The 24249-nt window shown below is 39.7% G+C and overlaps 1 protein-coding gene across 3 annotated transcripts; it reads right to left on the bottom strand.

The window, feature by feature from the left end:
- Positions 1-175: 175 nt before the first annotated feature.
- Oat (ornithine aminotransferase) lies at positions 176-22349 on the bottom strand. 3 transcript variants are annotated; one of them, XM_087185185.1, is made up of 11 exons: positions 22258-22349; positions 16937-17022; positions 15170-15396; positions 10165-10389; positions 9964-10059; positions 6808-6935; positions 5569-5691; positions 4538-4666; positions 3701-3814; positions 2586-2730; positions 176-1067 (listed from the first exon to the last, which is right to left on the bottom strand). In XM_087185185.1, exons 3-11 carry the CDS (start codon positions 15366-15368, stop codon positions 907-909), a joined length of 1320 nt encoding a protein of 439 aa, XP_087041311.1. In that variant the 5' UTR covers positions 15369-15396; positions 16937-17022; positions 22258-22349; the 3' UTR covers positions 176-906. The 3 variants fall into 3 exon arrangements, with proteins under 3 accessions (XP_087041311.1, XP_087041312.1, XP_087041313.1); XM_087185186.1 differs by lacking the exon at positions 16937-17022 and having other exon boundaries at positions 22258-22328; XM_087185187.1 differs by lacking the exons at positions 9964-10059; positions 10165-10389; positions 15170-15396; positions 16937-17022; positions 22258-22349 and adding an exon at positions 7571-7735.
- Between the last annotated feature and the right edge of the window lie 1900 nt (positions 22350-24249).

Raw genomic sequence — 24249 nt, 5'->3', positions numbered from 1 at the left:
TCTCCCCTTGACCTCCCAAAGTGCTAGGAATACAGGCCTGGACCACGAGCACCAGGCCCAGCTAAACTTATCCTCTTAGAAAACACAAGCAATAAAGCAAAGTAAAAACATTCCCAAAGAGCTTAAAGATGTTGGGTACCTGGTAAGACTGTAACAACAGCACACTGATAACAAATTAGACATTTTAAACATAACCTTTATTTTAAACTTAAAGAAATGTTAAAAATAAACATTTTGCTTTACAAATTATAATCAAGCACTTAAAACAATTTAGGAAAACATTTTAAATTCAAAATAATGACATCCATAGAATACATTCTAATGTTGGCCAAAATAAAGTTTACTTACCACTACTTTTTTATATGCTTATATGATTACTCAATGATTACAATGATTCAATATGTAAGGTTAAGCAAGTCTTTTACATAATATCTCGGATAACTTTTTCAAATACAAAACATTTATACCAGCAAAGAAATTATAAAAGAAAAAGTACTTCAGTTATACTGAAGGACTTGATTTGAAGGCTGGTGAGGGGGTGGGTATTTTTGGTACCAGGGATCAAACTGGAGACCTTGCGCTTGCAAGCCAGGCAGTGGAGCCACTGAGCTAAAGCCCTGGCCTTGAAGGCTGTTTATATATAGACAGAAGTGTTTCACCTTATAAAATACATACACAGTCACAAATTTAACCGAATATAGATCCCATCCATTCTTAGTTATGTTACACAGCCAACTACACATTCATAAATGTCACTCTATTATCCATCAACTGAAAAAATATATGTATATTTTTTAAAAGCCTTTGAAGACATGTGGGGGTGGAATGTGCCCAGTTTCAGAACAGTGCTTTCACAGGACACCTCTGTCCAGCCAGCTACCGGGGACCAGTGATCTGCTCCTACCCTCAGAAAGACAGGATGGTCTTGTTAATGATTTCCACAGCCTCCTGGATCTCATCCTCCTTGATTACAAGTGGAGGTGCCAACCTGATGATATGGCCATGGGTGGGCTTAGCCAGAAGCCCATTATCTCGAAGCCGCAGACACACCTTCCAGGCATTATAATCTATAGAAAAATGGGCATACATGTGTGATCATTAAAGATTAATGTTTAAACATCCCCTTGCCATATGCATGGACCAAGCGCGAACTTGCAAAATTAGACCATTCCCAAGACCTGCTCAAGCAAGGAAGCTCTGAGCTGCAAAGTAGTTTTTTTTTTTTAGGGCTAATGAATAACACAGGGCCTTAGTCATGCTAGGCAAGCACTCCCACTGAGCTACATCAGCCTTGTTCTATTTCTTTAAAATGAAGTTAATCCTGACTTTTCACCAAGCTTATATGTAACTAGGTTTGAATGGCACATTTAGATTTAGTCATGTTTTTTGTTTTTTCATAAATGAAAGACCAAGCAAAAAACACACCTGTGTTACGGGCTAAGTGTCCCTTATCCAAACTGCTCAGGACCAAAAGTGTTCTGGACATAGGAATACATCATATACATAATGAGATATACTGGGGAGGTTTAAACACTAAACTGGTTTATGTTTCATACACCTTATAGCCTAAATTGCAATTTCATACAATATTTTTTGTCAACTGCATTTTCACTGTGACCTGTCACACAAAGCCTAGTGTGGAATTCCCCATTTCTGATGTTGTGTTGGTGCTAAAAAAGTTACAGATTTTGGAAAATTTCAGATTTCTCAGTCTAGGGATACTTACCTGCTAATTACATAAGGAACTAATATTAACACAACTAATGCAAAAGAACTTGGGTAGGGCAAAGAAAACTGGCACAGAATAAGCAATATCCAAAACCCAAATATAGTGAAACTACACATTCCTAAAATGGATATGCTTCCCGAGCTTGTGGAACTTGCACTGGTTCTCAACCCCTGGCACACATAGGAATCACCAAATCAGCCACTTCAGTGTCTGCACCTCACCCTAAACCACCAAATCAGAATCTCTGGGGTGAGGTTAGGCTTTGATTCTTTTTCAGAAAGCTCCCAAAGTGATTCTAAAGTGCAGCCAAGGCTGGAATCACTGCTTTAAAAGCAAGAGTTATCACAAGAAAAGTCTGGAAAGGAGCCCTTGAGGGTGATAAATGACGCAATGAAACATCAACCCCCCCACTAAGTGGCAGCATTATTTTTACTACCAACACCATCATCGTTATTCCTATTATTTCTACGGCTCCTATAACCTCGGCTGAGGTATGAAGGATTTGAGTGAGGGAGCAGGAGAGGATAGCAAAGAAACTCCCAAGGACAGTGTTTGGTCCAGACAAAGAGAAAATAACTCAGCCCTCCAAGCACTGCATGACTAATTAAAGGCAGAAAAACAAATGTCTCAGAAGAACAAAAACAGGTTAAACTGGTTACATGTGGTATCGTGTTGGAATGAGTTATATTTTCAGTATCACTAATACAATTATGAATCAGAAAATACTCTGTCGAAAAGACCGGCCAGTCAATAATTTCAAACAGAGGGACACTCCCCACCACCACCACTGGTCAAAGTATTGAAAGAACTCTTGGCGCTCTCTTTCACCTTCAGGTAAAATGTGTTATCTACATACCTCTGGTTTCTCTAATAACAATAGCATTTAACAATCCTTTTCCTCTTACAGCAGTTACAACGTCAGAGGGTAGCTTCATGAGTTCATTTCTCAAGATAGTACCCATTTTCTCTGCATTTGCAGCAAGGTTTTCTTCTTCCAAAACCTATGTTTTAAAAAAAAATTACACACATGTTTAGATTGTCCTTTTTTAGTTGTTCTTTGGAAGGCAACACACACTAACACAAAGGAAAATATGGTTAAAGATCAGAGTAATTTAACTTTCATTTGTTTCACAAAGCCTGTATTAGTTTAATCTCTACTTAAACAGACCCACCATCTCAGAGCCTTGCTTAGTCAGAAATCTACTGCCAATCTGTCTTCATGGCAAAATAGGAATTAAAATTTGTTTAACACATTTTATGATAAACTATCATCTGACCATATCAATGAACTAAATATAATTTAAATTTTAAACTTCTTTTTTTCTCTAAAATGTCCATCTGCAGATTACATAATTTTAACCCTTAAATCTAAAAGCATTCAATGTCTATTTATTTAGTATATTTAAATTTTATATATCTACTTTTTTTTTTTTTTTTTTGCAGCACTGGGGGTCAAGTCAGGACTTTGTTCATGTCAGGCAAGCACTCCACCACTGAGCTAACATTCCCAGGCCCCTAGTTTTTTTTGTTATTTTCGTTTTGAGACAAGGTCTCATTAAATTGCCCAGATTGGCCTCCAAACTTGTAATCCTCCTGCCATAGCCTCCCAATTACAGACAGGCACCCATACACCCTTCTTATTACTTTTATTTTTGTGTGGTGTTGGCGATCATGCCTAGGACCCCAGGCAAATAAGCACTCACTCTACCTCTAAGCCAGACCCCAGGGTCAGGCATAATGGCTCTAAGGCCCAGGTGACTGCAAACTCAGGAGGCCCAGGGAAACAGGTTAAGTGTCTTTTTGAAAAATTCCTTGTCCTTAAAATCTTGCCTCTGTACATCACTTTCTCTTATACTCACTTTCACTTATACTCAGCAATCTTACTAAATTTCTTATTACAAGCTCAAATTTAAAATCAGCTCAACATTACTTAAAGAAGTAGATACTGTTAGCCTGTATCAATTCTTTTACCTCAAGGGCTGCCATAGACACGCGACAGCTCAGTGGGTTGCCACCATATGTTGACCCATGTTCCCCTGGTTTAATGGTCAGCATTATGTCATCATCACAAAGCACCGCGGACACCTGAAATAGTTTTCCATATTGTTTCTCAGACTAAGTATTCTTATTCTTAGCACATTAGAAACATAAATATTTATATAATCCTGATATTAAATCTATATAAAACTTCAACAAACATCACCTTAACTACTGGTAATAACCACAGTAATACCCTAACATAACAGGTATATTAGGCACACTTCAATGAAATAGAACAATACAATTTTGCAATTTCTGAATAATCTAATTTGTAATCCTTTCCAATTTCAAGGTGAAATGCTTTCCCTAACTGCTTAGAAAACAAAATTGAGTATCCTCTTCAACAAGATGGTTTAGGCTATTCAGCAGAAGCATCCATCCTTCAGACCCCTTTAATCCAGCTCCAATTACTGACTCTGGCTAGCAAACCCAAGATAAGAACCTATGCTCAATCAGTCATAGCTTTAAACAATTAGGAATCGATACAGGCATTTACAGCAGTACTTTACAGCTATGATGTTTCAATTCTAATCAAATGCCACAGCAAATTCCAAAGCATACTCCATTTTTCCATCAAAATTAATTAAGTGGGTCACATAACTGAAACCTTAAATATTTTTACCGTAGCTATTCCGGGTGGTCAAAGTACATCTGGTAAAAACCAAACCATGTGAAAGACATTCTTGTTACAATCACTGAGTGTAAAATATTTTAGAGGTATGTTTCAGGATAGCTGGGAATGGAAAGAAGGCTAAACACTAAACTTACAGGGTATAAGCCTCCAGAAAGGGCCTTTCCAAGAAGAACTATGTCAGGTCTAACATTTTCATGATCAACGGCCAACCATTTACCAGTTCTGGCCAATCCAGTCTGTATTTCATCAGCAATAAACAGGACCTATTGCAAAACAACACAACATTGTCACTTTCATTTCCACAGGGAAAACTACAATCATTACATTACTTCCCCCTCCCCACAAATGTGTAGTTCTGTTCTGCCCTCTCTTGTGAAAATGTTTAATCATCCACATAATTTTAAGAACATCTTATGAAAATCCTGTAAACATCCCAACTGTTTCCTACGTTGGGCCACTTCCTCCTCTAGAGCCCCATCCACTGCTCTATAGAAGTGGAAAGGTATTTATGTAAACTCGAGGGGTTCATAGCACTTTTCTGGCTATAGCTACCTTTGGAGATAAATTAATTCACTTAGTTACCCCATAAACTTTCATCAAACATTCTATGTGACCGGAATTATCAATGACAAACAAAACTCACCAGTATTAGCTTTATTGGGAGAGAGGAGGGAAGAGTTCATAACTTTTGCAAAGAGGGACACAGCACAGGGTTTGAGAGTGATTAAGAATGCCATGATCCCGGAGAAGACAGGAGGTAAACACCATGGGGCCAGGAGGTCTATGACTCCACTCACAGCCCACAGTCTGGCTTTAGCCCAGGGACTAAAATGTCATAGATTCCTATGCAGGTTTCTAAGCAGAGAGAGCTTGTGAGCTCTAGGAATGATGTCGACCTCTAGAGGAAAGGTGATTTAATCTCTACTTATCCAATGAACAAAATTCAAAAAGATGAAGGATGTCAGGCCTGTTGAGCTTCATCACAAATAGCTAAGATAAACTGAGCATGGAAGCACATGCCTGTAATCCCAGCATTCAGGAAGCTGAGGCAGGAGGATCCTCATAAATTCAAGGCCAGCTTGGGCTACTTGATGAGTTCAAGGCTAGCCTGAACTACACAGTGAGACCCTGTCTCAAAAATTTAAAAATAATTAAGGTGGACAACCTTATGCTTTGTACAGAGTTCTCGAACTCCTACTAGGTACCCTGGATCTGGAACAACCACACCCGCTTCACCCTGAATTGGTTCTACCATGAAGGCGGCAACATTTGGATCCTGAAGAGCACGCTACAAAAGAAACAAATAGGTTTTAATAATTTCCTTTCTATGTTATTTGGAAATCTGAAATTATATACTGCACATATTTTTCTGTTAAGTACAAAAATAACTAACATTTATACTTCACAAATTTAACATTTGTCACTGACATTCAATTCCTAGAAATTCCAAATACTTTAGGTTTAAATAACACAATCCACTAGATATGGTGGTGCGTGCCTATAATCCTAGCACTCTGGGAGACTAAGGCAAAAGGATCACAAGTTCAAACCCAGCCTGGGAAACTTAGTGAGATCCTGTCTCAGAATAAAAATTTTTTTTTTTTTTTTTTTTTGGTACCAGGGATCGAACTCGGGTCCTTGTGTTTGCACAGTAGGCGGGGAAACCACTGAGCTAAATCCCTGGCCCCAGAATAAAAATTTTTAAAAAGGGCTAGAGGGCCGGGGATTTAGCTCAGTGGTTTCACCGCCTGCTGTACAAGCACAAGGACCCGAATTCGATCCCCGGTACCAAAAAAAAAAAAGGGGGGGGGGTGGAGATGTAGCTCAGCATGAAGACCCTAGATTCAATCCCCAGTACCCCCACCCTCCAAAAAATTACACTAGCCTACATTTTTCTAATACATGAATATAGTATTAAATAAAATCTAAAGGAAATAGCTTCTTAAAGACTTTTAAGGCTTTCTTTAAAAAGTACTCTACTTTGGGGTTGGGGGTGTAACTCAGTGCTAGTGAACTTGCCCAGCAAGCTCAAGATCTTGAGTTAAAGTTAAATCCCCAGCACTGAAGAAAAAAAAAAAAGTCTAAAATGTTGCCCTGGGGCTAGGGATTTAGCTCAGTGGTTTCACCGCCTGCTGCACAAGCACAAGGACCCGAGTTTGGTCACTGGTACCAAAAAAAATAAATAAATAAAATGTTGACCTAACTTAAATAAGATAATGTTTCATTACATTCACATAATGTTTTGTTGTTGTTGTTCTGCAGTGCTAAGGACTGAGCCCAAGGCCTCGTACATGTTAAGCAAGTGTTCCACCAATGAAGTACATCCCCAACTCTCAGATTATATGCTTAATTCACAACAGTTTTTATTTACTAGGCACTAAACACCATGATACCACCCAAGTACCTCAAGTGCAGGCAGATCATTATATGGGATGATTTCAAAGCCTGGCATGAAGGGTCCAAACCCCTCATAGCTGGTTGGGTCTGTGGAACTGGAGATGGCAGACAATGTTCTACCCCAAAAGTTTCCAACTATAAAGGAGAAACAAACAGTGATTATTCCAAAGAAATTCATAAATTTAATAAGCACCATGCCCCAAAAATATCTTGAGAAGTTTAGCCAAAAAATAAATCAGTGGTCTGCTTTAGAGAGACACCAGTGAGTTTTTAATTATTAAAACAAAATCTGATATTAAACACCGTGGTTCATCTGACATAAAGCACCAGGCCTAAAGGCCTGACTTTGCAATTATTGTTTTTGGTTCTTCTCTACTGAACCCCAACAGCTATGTATAGCCCCAAGGATAGACATTTTCTTTTCTTAGAACCATCCAAATTTAACATCAAACTCTAACAACTGAGGCACTCAGTCCCTGCTTTCCAGAGAAAGTCCATTTATGATAATGATACAAAGAAGGAATATCTTCATGGAGAATTAGCGGTTTTTTCTGTTAAAAATCCAATCCTGCAGGCTAACTACTAAACACATTTTTAATTTCATTTAGAGAAAAGACCCTCAGGCAATCCAAACACTTTCCATTTTGCCTTGAAATTACAACCCTTTATGATGTCAGATGACAGATATCCACCTTTCCGCAGGGCCATTTTTCATCTATAAATAAATGTAACTGGGTTCCTGCTAGATGTTGTAAGACCGGGGGCCTTACCAAACGCTCCAAGGAGCTGACTGCAGCGACGATCACCCGGGAAGGAACACACCGGACAAGTTGGAAAGTAAAACAGACCTTTATTAGTCTGGCCAGACGGCACTCCCAAAGCAAAGTAGCTGAGAGAGGCAACTGGCTCAGAGTCCGACGCTGTTTTTATAGGGGGTTGAAGGGGGAGGTTACATGTAGATTTACGGGAAAAAAGGTTAATGACTCATTATTACATGCTGATGGTCAGCAGGCACACAGTAAGACCTTGTGACCATATGGTCACAACCGTCACGTACTGATAGTCAGCACATCTGGTGACGGGTTGTTTTACTGATACCGAGTCCGGGAATTTTCCAAGTTCCGGGCAAACAAGAGGGTGGATGATTTCACTAAGAACTCTTAGTTACAGATTTTATCTGCTTAGCAAGACTAGCAAACACATTTTAGCCATTAGACATAACACAGTCTAAGGGAATACATAAATTTTGAATCATACAGTCCCACAATGTCAAGCACTACTCTACAAGTAGGGGAAGAATGCTGATCACATCTAGCAAGCTCCCTGTCCTCAAGGAGTTTCCTTTCTAGTAGGGAAAAACACCACAACATAAACCCACAAAGCAAGTGAACTATACAATTTCAGACAGGGTCAAATTCAAGAAGAAAAAGAACAAAGCACAGTAACTTAGAGAATGAGGATTTGTCTACATTAAGAATGCTTTTACATCTTCTCACCACCTCTGCCAGCAGCAATTCAACTAACTCAGTACTGAATTACTTAGTTTCCTGGTATCTCTACTACTCTTAAAAGTCTCTTTCATTTGCATCTCTTAGCCACCCCCACTTTTACTCATCCACAAAAAAGACTATATTGAATTTTTGTTTTTTTGTTTTTTAGTTTGGTTTTTGTCTCATTTTGTTTTGTTGGTAGTGTCAGAGATGGAACCCAGGGCTTTTGTACTGAGCCATACCCCCAGCACTTTTTTATTTTTAATTTTGAGACAGGGTCTCACTGAGTCACTAAGTTGCCCAGGCTGGCCTCAAGGTTGTTACCTTTCTGCCTCAGCCTCCCAGAAGGCTTGGATTATAGGTGTGCACCACCACGCCCCACTAGCACACTGATTCTAACCCAGCTTTTTCAAGAAAAACCACTAATGAGACCACAAGTCTATCTGCCCTCCTCTACCTAGCCTCGGGTGTCTCATCCTCCATAGCTCGCTGTGCAAGTAGAAGGGACTTACAGTTGGGGACAGTCTTCCACTGTCTCTCCACCCCACTGACTCACCAGCGTCTCTCAATACTTGGGCGAAAACATCTTTGTACCCTTTGCTAAAAAGAAAGAGACTGGATACAGTCTGTGAGGATGAAAATCACCAGAAACACCATTTTTGCTTGTAAGAGACAGTTACATAGTCTTACAACTACAGAGCAAGATTTTAAAATTTCAAGTTACAGAGTTATACAAACATTTCTGTTTTGGAAATACTAATCTGTTATTTCAAATACCATTTACCTCTGGCCATCAATAGAACTCTGGATCCTATTATAATATGGAGTTTATAATTAAAATGTATATGTTCACAAAACAAAATAGTTAATTATCTCAATTATCACAAGGGTGAAATGTGACTGTGTACAGTGACAAAGTAAGGCACACTTTGTTTCTTTAAAACTTAAAATCAAACCTTAAAAACTCAAAATTTATCATTTTAACATTATATAAAGATTGTGAAAGTCAGTTTACATCACCCCAATTAACTGATACTCTTTCTAACCAGAATTCAAATTATTCCTCTCAACCATTCCCAGAAATGTAAAAAGGGTAACTCCAGGCCTCCTCCTCTCAACAGCATTTAAGAAGCACATAGCAAAGGCCAAGATTTAGCTCAGTGGCACTGTGCCTGCCTTGCAAGCGCAAGATCCCCAGTAACACACACACACACACACACACACACACACACACACACACACACACAAAAAGAACAAAACAGCACATGGCACAATGGTACATCCAATGTTAAGACTCAATTGTCAACTCATATATAGATGTGGCCCAGCCAACATACCCTAATCCTAGCACCTGACAAAAACCCTCCATCACAGATCATCTGATTAAGTGGAAAACTACTATGGGAATAGCTTGATAAGCAGGTGAGAAATATAGTCACTCACTTTAAGGAGGCCTGAGGCATAGAAAGCTAAGAAAGAAAAATCTCAAATATGAAGAAATAACTTAGAAATAAATCCAAGAAGAGGAAATCCCTCATTAAGTTTTGTGAAACATTCAACAAATAATGTATCATGTACTAGGCAAACATATTAGAAATATTTCACCAACAATTTAAAAGTATAAGTGATATTGTATGTTTAAATCATAATAAGTAAAATTTAATTTCACATACCTGCGAAAATAATCTTGGCTTTGTATTTTGGAATGCCCTTCACAGTATAGCCCCACCGACGAGCAAGTTTACAGCCAGTCTCTCCAGCCTCCACTCCTGGGGGGGTGGGGGGGGGTCATATTTAAATAGTGCTTTAAAATATCAGAAAACAAGATTACTGCCTTACCTTGGGTATTTAACAATGAAAAGAAAATGCTTTACCTGTGTTCATAGGAAGAACTTTGTGGTACTTGAAAAGTTTAGTAATGTACTCCTCGTATTCACCCAGGACATCATTATAGAAAGCCCGAGACGTTAAGGTCAACTTGTCCACCTGAGTCTTCAGAGCATTCACAATCTTGGGGTGACAGTGCCCTTGGCTAACAGCACTGTAAGCACTTAGGAAGTCAAAATATTTTCTGCCTTCTACATCCCACACATAAATGCCTACAACATAGGAAGGAAAATAATTTTAGAAAATTACTGTATGGCATAAAATTCAAAGACTAAAACTGCTGGCAAGCCCTTTGAATACCTCCATATAAAACTCTATTTTTTTATGGTTAAGTTTGTTTTAGCTCAAGCATAATAAAGTTTGGTTTATAGGAATTATTAAGGATATATTTTCTGTCTAGCTCCAAAATATGCATTTAAAGAGGAGCATGAGGGCCAGGGATTTAGCTCAGTGGTTTCGCCGCCTGCTGTGCAAGCGCAAGGACCTGAGTTCAATCCCTGGTACCAAAAAAAAAAAAAGATTAGTGTCAAAGAGGAGGATGAGGGCTGGGGATTTAGCGCAGTGGCACCGTGCCTGGCTCTCAAGCACAAGGTCCTGAGTTCGATCCCTGGTCCCAAAAGAAAAGAGCCTGAAAAGTTTATAAATTCTGTTTTGTTTTGTTTTGTTTGGGTACCAGGGATCGAACTTGGGTCCTTGCGCTTGCAAAGCAGGCACCAGAACCACTGAGCTAAATCCCCAGCCCATGTTTCTAAATTCTGGAGTGATACCTCCACCTAATTTGTCCCACAGTACTGGGGATTGAACTCAGGGCCTTCACACTGAGCTACATCACCAGCCTGTTTTGTTTTGCATTTTGAGACCGGGTTACACTAAATCACCCATACTGGATTCAAACTTGTGAACCTCTTGCCTCAGCCTCCAGTGTGCTGAGATTTCAGGTGTGCACCATCACATCCAGCTCCCTTCACCTAATTTTAACATTTAGGAGCCAAAATCAGAATTCAAAAGTAAAGAAGTTACATACAACAAACAAAAATCATGAAAAGTAGACTATTACAACCCACAGAATGGGAATATTTATAAATCTTGTACCTGATAAGGATCTAGGAGGTGTGATCAAAAAATATGGTGAATGTTTTAAACATTTGTTAAGATTTATTGCAGTAAAGGATACATTGCCACTAATCCCCTCTAAACTACTTCCTCTCACTTTAGACATGCTTATCCCATCATTCTCGCCCTTTTCTGAAGCAGTTCTGGAAGTCCTCTCTTGTGAATGTCTTTAGTTATGCTGTCATGGTTGCCTTGATGCCCTGAATCAATTCAAAACATTTTATTTTCATGGTCATTTTCCTTTTAGGAAAGAGCCAGAAGTTGCAAAGTGCCAGATCTGGTGAATAAGGTAGATGAGGACACATCACAATATTTTTATCACCCTGCCTTTCCACTGAATGGCATTCAGCAGCAGCATTCACTGTATTTTTGGATTGGGTTTTTTTTTTAGATTTTTGTTTTGTTTTGTTTTTTGAGACAAGGTCTTGCTATGTAGCTCAGGGTGGCCTTGAACTCATGGCAATCCTCCTAAATTCTGGGATTACAGGGATGCACCACCACCATGCCCAGCTACAGGATTTTTGAACACATTTGTAAAGACAAAAGACGACATCCAAAATTGCTTCAGAAAGTGGCAAGAATGATGGGATAAGTATGCTTAAAGCCAAGGGGAGTATTTTGTTTTGTTTCGTTTTGTTTTTTTGGTACTTGGGATCGAACTTGGGAGCTTATGCTTGCAAAGCAGGCAGCAGAACCACTAAGCTAAATCCCCGGCCCCAAGGGGAGTATTTTTGAGTGGAATAAATGACAGTGTCTTTTACTGCAATCAATATTTTAAATTTTTATTTATATTTACTGTATATTTTGATACCCTTCTTGTAGAATTCAGTAACAAAAAGACATTTAAAAATGAGCAAACACCTGCTGCGCAAGCGCAAGGACCCGAGTTCGATCCCCGGTACCAAAAAAAAAATGAGCAAACAGGGCTGGAGATTTAGCTCAGTGGCACCATGCCTGCCTCGCAACCACAAGGTCCTGAGTTCGGTCCCCAGTACCAACAAAGCAAAAAAAAACAAAAAGAAATGAGCAAACAACTCCAGCAGCTATCTCTCCAAAGACATATAAATGGCTAACAAGCATATGAAAATACGCTCAACCCAATAGTCATCAGGCAAAGGCAAATCAAAACCACAATGAGATACCATTTCACATTCACTAAAATGGTTATAATTTTTAGAAAAGGAAAACAATTTCAGGCAAAGATGTGAAAAATCTGGAGATTTCATATACTGCCAGTAGAAATATAAAATGAAATGATACTAGCACTATGAAAATGTCTGGCAGTTCCTCAAGGAGTCAAGCAATTCCACTCCTAGTATATACCCGAATGAACTAGAAGACAGGTGTTCAAATGTGAACCTGTATGGTATTCATAGCAACCCTATTCACAAGAGCCAAGAGGCAGAAACAACTCAAAAGTCACCAATTGATGAACAGTAAACAAAAGGTGGTATATCCATAGTCAAATATTATTCGGCCAATAAAAAGGAATGAAAGTGTAAAAAAAAATTTAGAGTGAAATTCTTTTAAGTGAAATGCTACAACATGGATGAATGAACCTGGAAAATATTAGGCTAAGTGAAAGAAACCCCAACCCTAACCCAGGGCCTCACACATGCTAGGCAAGCATTTTACCACTGAACAACATCCCTGCCCCTAAAATGGTGGATTTTATGTTACTTGTACTTTTTTTTTTAATGGTACTGGAGATCGAACTCTACTTTGCACTTGCAAAGCAGGCAGCAGCACCACTGAGCTAAATCCCCAGCCCTGTTAAACTTGTATTTTTATTAACAATTTTTTTTAAAAAATTGACTACAAATAGTGGGATGTATTCAAGGGCTTGTTAATACCTTTTACCATGCACCACACCATGTTATGTGTTTTCACACCTTAGCTCATCAAAAAACCCCTTATCAGGCTGGGGATTTAGCTCAGCGGTTTCGCCGCTTGCCTCACAAGCGCAAGGACCCGAGTTCAATCCCTGGTACCAAAAAAAAAAACCCCTTATAGGTGTTACCATCACTGCTACACAGAGCTAAGGAAATGGATGCTTATGTTAATAACTACACTGGGCTGGCACACAGGGAACAAGAAGTTCAACCCAGGCAGCCAGACTCCCAGAGTCCAAACTCTGCTAGAGTAGTTGAAGAATATTTTCATCAAACAAATTGTTTCTTAATCTGTGATACACAAATCTAGATTTTCAACTGCTCAAAAGAAGGTATGTCTATATTACAGTAGTGGTCCAAATAACACAGGCAATGACAAAAATGATTGTACTTTTATACAGTCATCTTCTGACTTAAAGCCAGCTAACTAACTTTGGTCTACTTTGTTAAGGCTGTTATCTCAAAATGCAGATTAAGGGCCGGGGATTTAGCTCAGTGGTTCCACTGCCTGCCTCTCAAGCCAAGGACCCGAGTTGGATCCCCGGTACTAAAAAAAAAAAAAAAAAATGCAGATTAAATCACCATTTAGCAACTATCATTGTAATAATTTATTTGAGGGCCAGGGATTTAGCTCAGTGGTTCTGTCGCTTGCCTTGCAAGTGCAAGGACCTGAGTTCGATCCCTGGTACCAAAATAATAATAATAATAATAATAATAATAATAATAATTTATTTGAGCAAGAATCAATGGATGAGTAAAAATCTCATGAATATCAGGATATATATGCAAAGGCTCAAATCCCCACAATATACTTCATACACAGGGAAAAATATAACTTTACAGTGGAGTAGCTTGGCAGACACCACCTTGCCAAGTGATGGAAATCAACACTAGCAGTCACAGATGAATGGACACATCTCCTGCTTGATGCACTAGAAGGGCCCAACATCCTTGCACAAAGGTGCCTAACTTGACTGTGATCACGAGCAAACACCAGTCCAAACTGAAGCCCAAACTGAAGTACATCACAAAAACACTGGCCAGTGTACTTCAAAAATATCAAAGTAAAGATAAAAACTAAGGAATTGCTCTGGATTAGACAACTAAATCTAACAAGTGGATGACTCACGATCTACAGTCCTCTTGTTATAAAGGACAATACATTAAATCTAGATTAGATCTAAAGATTAAGTAATAGTGCTATACTGGTGCTAATTTCTTGATTTTGATAATTACATGTAGTTATAAAAGAAAGTCTTCATGTCTTAGGAAAGATACAGTAAGTATTTAGGGGCAAAGAGGTGTCACATCTGGAACTTCCTAATGGTTCAGAAAAAAAAATGTATAGTATGTGGGTGTGGGAAGGGAGAGGTGAGAACATTACAAAAGTGGTAAAATGTCAGCAATTAAGAAATCTGGAAAAAGAATAAAAGAAAAATGTTAGCACAATTGTCACAACTTTTCTTCTTCTGTTTTGTTTTTTTGGGGGGGCCAGTACCAGGGATAGAATTCAGGACCTTGCGTTTGCCAGGCAGGTGCAGTGTCACTGAGCTACATCCCTAGCCCAAATTTTCTTCTATCTAAAATTATACGGAAATAAAGGCTAACAGAAAAAAATGACAGCAATATTACGGTACTTTCCATATTTCTCCTGCATTTCCTGTTGGTGAGGCCCCCCATGACAAAGACTAATCGATCATCTCTGTGGCCACATAGCACATAGTGATGGAGCTGCAGCAGACTCACAGACAGGCTACACGAACCCTATCTGCAAATCATCTGCATCTGGGGAAAGGGACACTGAAAAAGTGCAAAAGCAATTCATTTCTTTGTTTGCTTTGGTTTTTTTCGTTCTGGGGATTGAACTCCGGACCCTGCACTTGCAAAACAGGTGGCGGAACCACTGAGCTAAATACCTGGCCCCTAGTAATTCATTTTTATAAAAAAATTTCAAGCAAAAGGGTGTGGGAGCTAATTTGAAACATACCTTTTCCTCTCTCTAAAGCCACAGGTAAAGGATGGTAATTGTGTGCACCATATTTAGCTTCCCGTTCAAAAATGTAATCAGAGGATGGAGGGCCTTGGACTGTCTTCTTAGTTGCAACAGATGTGGCACAAGTCACTGAAGAATGAACTCCACGACGAAGCACAGCAAGGGTCTGCAAATGTGCTAGTTTGGAAAACATTGTGTCCTTGAAACAAAAAATCACAGGCCTGTCCAAAGAAAAGAGAAGGCATTAAAAGTAAGGCCCTTTCCAGAGTCAACGCATGTCTGCTCCCAAAGCATCTGGGGAGCAACTACCACAATCAGTATCAGGCCTTATATCAACAGATGGTGCCCTGTGTAATGCAAAGATCAGAGGCAGGGAAGCAAATCAAAGAAGGATATGGGAGAGTAACCACGGGGTAGGAGGCAGGAGCTGAAAATTACTTTGTCTTCCCCCCCTGAGATGGAGTCTTGCCATGCTGCCCGAGCTGGCCCTCCCTCATAGCTGGGACTACACAGCCATGCCACCACCACCACCCTCACTTCTATTTGGCATTTTGACTCAGTCCTTGGTCCCTTATATGGAAAGTGATGAAACTGAGAAGGAATTTGGGGCTGGAAATACGACTCAGTGGTAAAGCATTTGCCTAGCATGTGGAACAGGAAACCCTGGGTTCAATTCCCAGTACCACAAAAAAAGAAAAGGAAAGGAGGGAGGAAAAAGAAGGGAAGAAGAGAGGGAGGGAAGGAAGGATTTGGGCTCTATAAAGATAGTGGGGATCATTCTCCAAAAAAAAAAAACTACAGCCAGGGATTTCGCTCACAAGAGCAAGGTCCTGAGTTCGATCCCTGGTACTGCAAAAAACAAAACAAAACAAAACAAAAACTAACTTTATGGGAATGGGAAAAGCTTAACACCAACAGAAAGTACAAAAGGTAAATACTGTACTATCATTTAGCCACAATATCTAAAACTTCTATAGGTCAAATTTATAAACCAAGGTGAATGACAAAAAAAAAGGTTAGGGAAAAATAGTTTTTGTAATTTTACCATAATTTGAACCAAAATAATTATATAAATATGAACGATGAAAACAGGCAATTCCCAAAGAAACAATCTACTTCACTAGGATGCTAGCACTTCCTCCTCAAAAAAAAAAAAAAAGTTGTATCAGGAAAAAAACTGTTTAAAAGAGAAAATGGCAATTAGGACCTAGAGAACATTAAACTACAGTTAAGGTAGCTGTACGAATTTCAGTACTAAAACCAGAGGCCACCAAGGAGCACCCATATGTTTATATATTTCAGAGTCCCTCGTTAGTGTTTTATTCACCTTTTATGTCCAGTTTACCATTCGGCATCATGTAAGCCATGAGTAAAGACTAAGCTACAGAAGAAATTAAGAATAAAAAAGAAATGGAAGAATATACATAGAGATCATATCTGGGGGGAAAATGTTTGTAAGATAAATTAAGATTAGGAGAATGTTGATTAAATGTAAGATTAGGAGATTAGGAGAAAGTTGCCAAGAACTATGTCTATATACTTATTTTTAAAAGACTAGCTAATTCATGTTTCAACAGAACTCTATCAATAACAAGTCCAACTATGCATAATCTCACAGCATTCTTGATTTGAGCTGCCAAGTTAGGAAAATACAAGTAAGCTTGGCTTACTTCCCTCTCAACTTGGCACTATCCAGTAAACCCAGTCAGCAATTCACAATTACTAAGCAAAATATAGCACTCTGATCTGCCAAAGACTTACCAACTATTCTTTCCTCCCACAGTTCAGGTTAGAATTGATTTTTTTCACTGGAGATCCAGGGACAACCTTCGGAGGGTCCAGTAACTCTGAAATAAAATGAACTAAATGCAGTAGTATATTTTTCTAAGGAAAATGTCGATAATTTTCACCAGATTTTATCTCAAAGTGGTATGTATCAATAAGCAAAAAGAAGTGACGTAAGAATAATTAAGCCAGAGGAAGTCAAGAGCAAAACTGTCTGACTGTACTAGAGAAACACCCCCAAAATACCTCTGCTAAGTCTGAGACAGACTTTGCAATTTCTTTCTTCTTTATGCTCTATTCAGTATGAATTAACCATATGACCACTAAAAAATTAAACATTAATTTTTGCCTATCAAATTAGCAATAAAAAAATTATCAAAAAAAACCACCACTGTGTCCTCTCAGACATTCTTAATAGTATTCTACAGTGAAACAAGTTTCTGAAGAGCTGTTAGCTATAAAAGCCTTAAAACTGTTTGTACTCTAGCCAATAATTTCACTCCCATGATTTTATTATAAAGAAATACTCATAAATTTATAGTATTTATGCATAAAAGATGTTCAACAATAGTTCAACATAATCATGAAAATAATGCATAGCCATTTAAGGTAAGTTTTTAATGACATGGTGGTAAGTTTTACTCAAGTGAAGAAAATAAAATCATATATGCAGGATGCTCAATTATACAAAAATAAAAGGAAAAACTACAGGAAAGGCTCAATTGTGGCTATTTTGTATCTTCCACAATGACCATGAATTATATATATTTATAATCAGAAACACTGAAAATATAACTGGGTGCCTAGGTAACTAGGACTTGGAGAACATCAAACTACAGTTATATTAGACAAACAAAATTAGAATGCTTTGTTACATTAGACAAAGTTTAGGCAAAAAATAAAACTAAAAGAAAAGGGTTTGATAAGCTTTGAGAGAACACAATGTGGTTAAAATAAAGGTACAGGTTATTACCCCTAAGAAATGCAGGCTTATGATAATTAGGTCCAAAATTCCATCCATTCCCAGGGAATAAAGTCAAATTCTAAAATATCTACATGATGATTTTACTATTAAAGTCTGCAGCTCTGTGACCTCACTAGTAGCAGAAAAAAGGTGGGGCACTTAAAAAGGTATAAAAAGATACTAAAAACACACTGAACAGCGTTTTCTAAGTTAATTAACAGGCTCATAAAAGACTGCAAGTGAAAAGATTCTCTGAGATTATCCCTTTTTATACAATAGTTATGTGCTCAGCTAATTCCCAATGAAAATCCATTTATCTGCTGAGTTCAGGTAGTTTTATTAAGGAGTAATGTTAACAGTGACTTAACAGTAACATTTAAAACATTACTAGTTAGCCAGGGATTTAGCTCAGTGGTTCCGCCGCCTGCCTCACAAGCACAAGGACCAGAGTTCAATCACCGGTAACAAAAACAAAACAAGAAAGTGTTTTTAGGGGCTGGGGATTTAGCTCAGTGGTTCTACCGCCTGTCTTGCAAGCGCAAGGTCCCGAGTTCAATCCCTGGTACCAAAAAAAAAAAAAAAAACATTACTAGTTCTCATTCTCCAAGGTCTTAAATATAAACTTTAGCTATTTAATTCAACTGTGAAAGGTCACAAGTTCCATGCTCCATGATGTTCCAAGATCCTGTAAACAGATTTCTATTAAAGAGCCTTCTGTGTTCAGGTTACTGTGCTTGGCATTATATGAGAAATATTAGAACAGAATAAAAAATAGCTTAAAAATAGCTAACATCAATAATCTCTTCCAAATAGCTTTGGAAAATCAGAAGAATAGAATGAGAAAGTTCAATGACAAAGATTTAAATTCTGCCCATGGTTCTTCTGAGTATATCTGGATGATTTAATCTTTCTACACCTTAATTTCCCCATTTATAAAACTAGGGTGAAGCCATTCAAGGGCATTCCTAAGGATTAGGAGTTCCTATAAAGGCGTAAGTCTAATTAGTACAAAATGGCATTCGTTTTATTCCCTCTGCTCTTAAATTCTCAAGAGAACTAGTCAACTTCTGCAATATAAAAATAGTGCCATGGTTTCTTTTTAAAACTGAATATTTTTTCTTAAAATACAATTTTTATTAAAAAAAATAAAAAGCAAGCATGAAAACTAAGTGTAATTCCATACTTAAGAAGTAACTATTAACTTTTTTCCTAAGCATAAATACATACATATTAACTTTTTTTTCACCCTCTCCTATGTCATCTTGCCCAGGTGGGGTATTCTTTGTTAAAAGAATGAAGTCCTGGGCTGGGGATTTAGCTCAGTGGCACCGCGCCTGCCTTGCAAGCTCAAGGACCTGAGTTTGATCCCTGGTACCAAAAAAAACCCAAAAACAAAAACAAAAGAATGAGGTCCTTCCTAAATACACGGAAAGCAATGAGACCAAAGGAAAATATTAAGTCACTTATCCCTAGCCAACTGGATCTAACTAATCAAAGAGGAAGCTATCACATTCTCTGACCTTATCTGGAAAAACAAATCTTTTCAAGGGGTCACTTTATTAGCTCTACCAGCCTGAAAAGGTCAAAATAATATGTTTTAAGCTGTAGTCATGCATTTAACAGGTACTCAGCTCCCGGAAATCAGAACAAATTGCTACAGACAATCTAAGCACTTTTAACACTAAATGTTTTAAATAATCCACATAATTAATACTCCTTCAGGCTCCCATTACTCCCTCCCCCATCACCCCAACAGAGCTACATTAGAACATTTCTAAAAACAATTTCCATAAAAGCTGTATTTAGAAGAGCTAAGTTAGCCTGCAACGTTAAACACTATTTTCTTAACTCTAAAATAAGTGTATAAAGTCATCAAAAAGTCATTGGAAATACTCAACTTGAGGAGTAAACTTGGTTTTACTATTATCAAATATTTACTTTTCTTGACGTAACCAACCATTCACCAATACTATGAGTTTTTCGTAAATTCTGCCAACAAAAGTTCCCTGCCCCGGGCTGGGGATTTAGCTCAGTAGTTCCGCCACCTTCCTCGAAAGTGCCAGGTCCGGAGTTCGATCCCCAGTACCAAACAAAAGCTTTTTTTTCTTTATCTAATTAAAATTCTGGGGCCAGGGATTTAGCTCAGTGGTTTCACTGCCTGTTGCACAAGCGCAAGGACCCGAGTTCGATCCCTGGTACCAAAAAAAATTTTTTTAAATAAAATTCTGACTAAAATTCAACTCAAGTGTATCACTGACAAAGCATTGCTACTGAAAAAGGACTAGGTCAATGATACCACACCCTCCACACAACTCCAAAATTCTGCTCATTCATTACTATTTCAGTGTGTGAGATTTGGTTCATCCTCTAGAACTCAGTAAAGGGGATAATATATGCACACAAATAACTGTACCAGTGGCAAAACATCTAAGACAGCCTCTTCGAGGAAAAAAAAATTCATTAAGAATCTTAATTATTTAAAGTTATACTGGGGCCGGGGATTTAGCTCAGTGGTTCCAGCACCTGCCTCGAAAGCACAAGGTCCCAAGTTCGATCCCTGGTACCAAAACAAATAAAGTTATACTGGGGGTTTTTGAGGGGGAGTGGAGAACTAATCATACACACTGAAAAACTGTAAGCTGTAATTTAAATCTTTTTATTAATTGATACTACTTGCACCTTTTTTCCTAGTCAAGAACTAGATTCTCTAAAAACAGAACCAGGAACACACGCACACGCACACACACACACACTCCGATAGTCTTATGAAAGGAACTCACGAGATAGTCCCACATTTCAGGAAGATAAGATAAAGACTGGATTTAAAGAACAGGTGCAGGATGAAAAGCAAGAACTAGTTTACCTGCAGAAACTCCCAGAAGAGATTCAGAACAGAGGAAGTGGAGTTTAGTAAAATAAAAAGTCCACTCCAAAGTCACTCTTTTTTCCCCCTTAATTTATCACCTTAACTTATCTAAATGGTAAAGCTCAACACCAAAGGCAAAATATAGTGCGACAAAGGGAGGGGGCCATGGTTCCACTGCATTCAGTTAGAATTTACTGATGCTCAGCAACATTTGCAGAGGGAACCCTAAGGATGAAATAGGTATTCATGCTAAAGTTCGGTTCATTCCCTTCACATCATCTAATTAACGTGCGTGTAAATGCAAAGTAACGATCTATTTCTGAAATTCTTTCGTGTGGACAAAGAATAGAGGGGATCAAAGAATTAAAAGAATCATACCAGAGTGATATATGTGCACCCATGTTCATAGCAGCACAGTTTGTAATAGCTAAAACTTGGAAGCAGCCCAATTGCCCATCAACTAGAGACTGGATAAAGAAAATGTGGTTTTTTTATAACATGGAGTACTACTCAGCTATAAAAAACGAGAAATTACATTTATAGCTAAATGGATGCACATTGAGGCCATACTCTTAAGTAAAATAAATAGGACACACATGTGTAAATAGCGAAAACCTGAGAAACTGAAAGTGTAAATAAGGACCAAAAGGTATAATAGATAATGTGAAATAGGAAGAAAAGGGGCAAAGGGGAAGAAGAAGTGAGAGGGGTAGGGGAAAGGAAAGAAGGGAATGGAATTAATATGAGAAAATGGAAACAAAGTCTTAGTAAATAGAGGGATGGAGGGGTTGATGGGAGGGGAAGAGAGAAAAATAAGAACCAAGAGAGATTATGTAAAGGTGCAAATTTCCAATGATGAATGTCATTATATTGTATACCTAAAATGTACCAATAAAAGGATATACAGTTTTTTAAAAAATCATTTAAAAAAAAAACAAATCTAAGAATGGAGGGGGTAGGAGTTGGGAGAGGGGAAGGACGGGCAGGGTTGGCTGCGAGGCCCAGAAACCTGCCCCGGAGGACTTGGTACAACTGTCCGCGCCAGCCACCCCGCCTGCTACCAGTCACCGTTGACTGCGAGGTTCCCCTGTAACAACAAAGCATCCTCCTCTCCGACCTGGGGAACGAGGGGTGCCCGCTGTGCCCAGCAACCCCAATGCCTCTCTCCCGGAAACCCCGAGGCCTGAGGCTTCGGCCCTTGGCAGAGTCCACAGGAAAAGCCGAGACCCGGCCCTCGCGGGCTGCGAGCCAGTAGTCGGCGGCTCCGCCCGATCTGGCGGGCGGCGTTGCCACATCCACAGCCTCTCCCTGCCTCCTCGCCGCCCGCCGCTCCGAGTCAAGGATGGGCCGCTACCCTGCCGACAAGAGCCGGGGGCAAGCCGACCGCCTCCCAGAACCCTCTTCAGCCAGCGGCCGCACGCCCCATCCCTCAGAGCCCAGTGTTGCAGGGCCGGCGCGGTACCTAACTGCAAACAGGAGACCCTTCGGTAAAGGTGGCGACCCGCTGAACAGAGCTGCGCGGCGCGTCACAAAGCTTAAGAAGCGGTGTGCGCCCCGCCCCAGGACGTACTCGTCGCCCATTGGTTGAGGGAAGGCCGGGCACCAATCGCATGGACCCATACCCGCCCCACCCACTCCTCTGTGCGCGGCGGAACGGTCCTCCCCGAGCCGGCTCTAGGGGTGCCAGCGCCTCCAAGGCGCGACTGTGCTAGGCTGTTGTGCTCGCTCTACGAACGCTAGGAGTCATTGCCCAGCCTTTACTGTCCAGAAGACGAGGTCTGAAAGTATGAAAAGTCTCTTGACCTCCACCGGCCCGCTGCGTTTCCCTAGCAGAGGAACCTGGAGCTGTACGGCAGGCTTGAACTCCTGCCCTGAGCTCCTGGCCCTCCTCCACTTCTTTACCTCTCAGAGCCTTATCCGGACACCTACACTAGCACCACCCCAGAAGCCAGGGCCTCATGTCCTTGAACCCTGATGGGCTGCATGAATTAGTTCCAATTTGTAATCCACTTCCAGAATCCTTGCTGCCCCTGAAAAATACACTGCCCACCTGTTCGTGGCTGCTGTTAGATACTTACATGAGGGCGGCACAGTCAGAGTACTAACAAGCCTGCAGTGCCCTCCACAATGGGTATAAAACTCAAAACTCAAAATGGATATTCTGGAATGAACTCGTGTTCGAATCAGGAGGAATTTGGACATCCTTTAGTCTGCAACACCTGTTCCATACTAGAAGAGACCCAAAGACAGAAAGTAACTTACTCAGTTATCCAACAGGGGATTGGGCAATCTGGTCCACTGTGCCACGCACCACTCTATGAAGCAGGTAGCTGGCCACTGCAGCAAGCAGAGGACTACACGTCAATGCTACAGTTCCACTGGCCCACAGTGGTTAGGATTTCACCCAGGAACAGATGACACATTGCAGTTAGGAAATTTATGTGTGGGGTGCCAAAGTAAACCGCAGAGATGAAGAAGTAACCTGGGGCTAGTACAACAGGGAGGCCCATTGTCAACCCAAGGCTTCAAGTCTAGAAGCAGGATTTCCAGGATCCAAAAAACAGAGAGTAAGGAGAAACTTCCTGCCTGGGCAAATGTTATTAGTGATCCCACTGGAGGGAGCTGGGTTCTAAGCATCCCAACCTCCCCTCTCCTGCTAGGTTTCTGCAGGGGCTGAAGTCGTTGGGCCACAGGCCTAAGGAGCCCTTTAAGTCACTCCCTACTGGTGACACCTGAGGACACAGCATGGTGGGAAAGAGGGTAGAGGAAAAATTAGAAGACAAGCAGCACGCATAACTCACTAAGACTTTGCTGAACAGAAAGTAAAGCCATATTATCTGGAAGATGCAGGGAAATGGAGTGTTCAGAGGCAAGGCTATGTATGAGCAGACCAGCCAACATTTGCCAGTGTAGAGCAAGACACCAAAAGAGATTTCATCATCCAGAGCTTGATCTGTTGTGTACCAAGTTCACTTACTCAGATTGTTATAGCTATTCTTTCTCTGGAACTTATCAAGAACAGAACTTTGCTTTTTATTTCTTTGAAATCCCTTCACACCACCCAATATGGTATGATTGACTCTCCGGCAGTTAGGTGATTTTGCCCCCGGGGTCAGAAGGGAATCTGGTCTCCATTGTCCTGCTCTGCAAACCTGGGAAAATGTGGAAGGCCAAGTTTGGCTTTTGGAACTCTTTCAGAAACACTCCTCAGTTATAACTTGGCAAGTAGGAGCAGGTGAGTTCAAGAAAGGGGCAAGTATAACAACAAAATATGTTGCAATGCCGTTGGATTTACAGATCAGATACTCTTTAATGCAAAATTTTCACATGCAAGCAACTGTTGAGAGTGTCTGGGTTTTTATCTTATTCCTTTATCAGAAAAAGGCAATGGGTACAAAGAGCATGATGATATTTTATCCACTAGCAGTTGTTTTTTCACTTAATATGGCCTATAAAGAA

Source organism: Heterocephalus glaber, unplaced genomic scaffold (genome assembly GCF_053883595.1).
Source record: "Heterocephalus glaber isolate CG9 unplaced genomic scaffold, H.glaber_assembly_v1.0 deba00001497, whole genome shotgun sequence".
Classification (NCBI taxonomy): domain Eukaryota; kingdom Metazoa; phylum Chordata; class Mammalia; order Rodentia; family Bathyergidae; genus Heterocephalus; species Heterocephalus glaber.
This window is presented reverse-complemented; position numbering and strand designations above follow the sequence as displayed.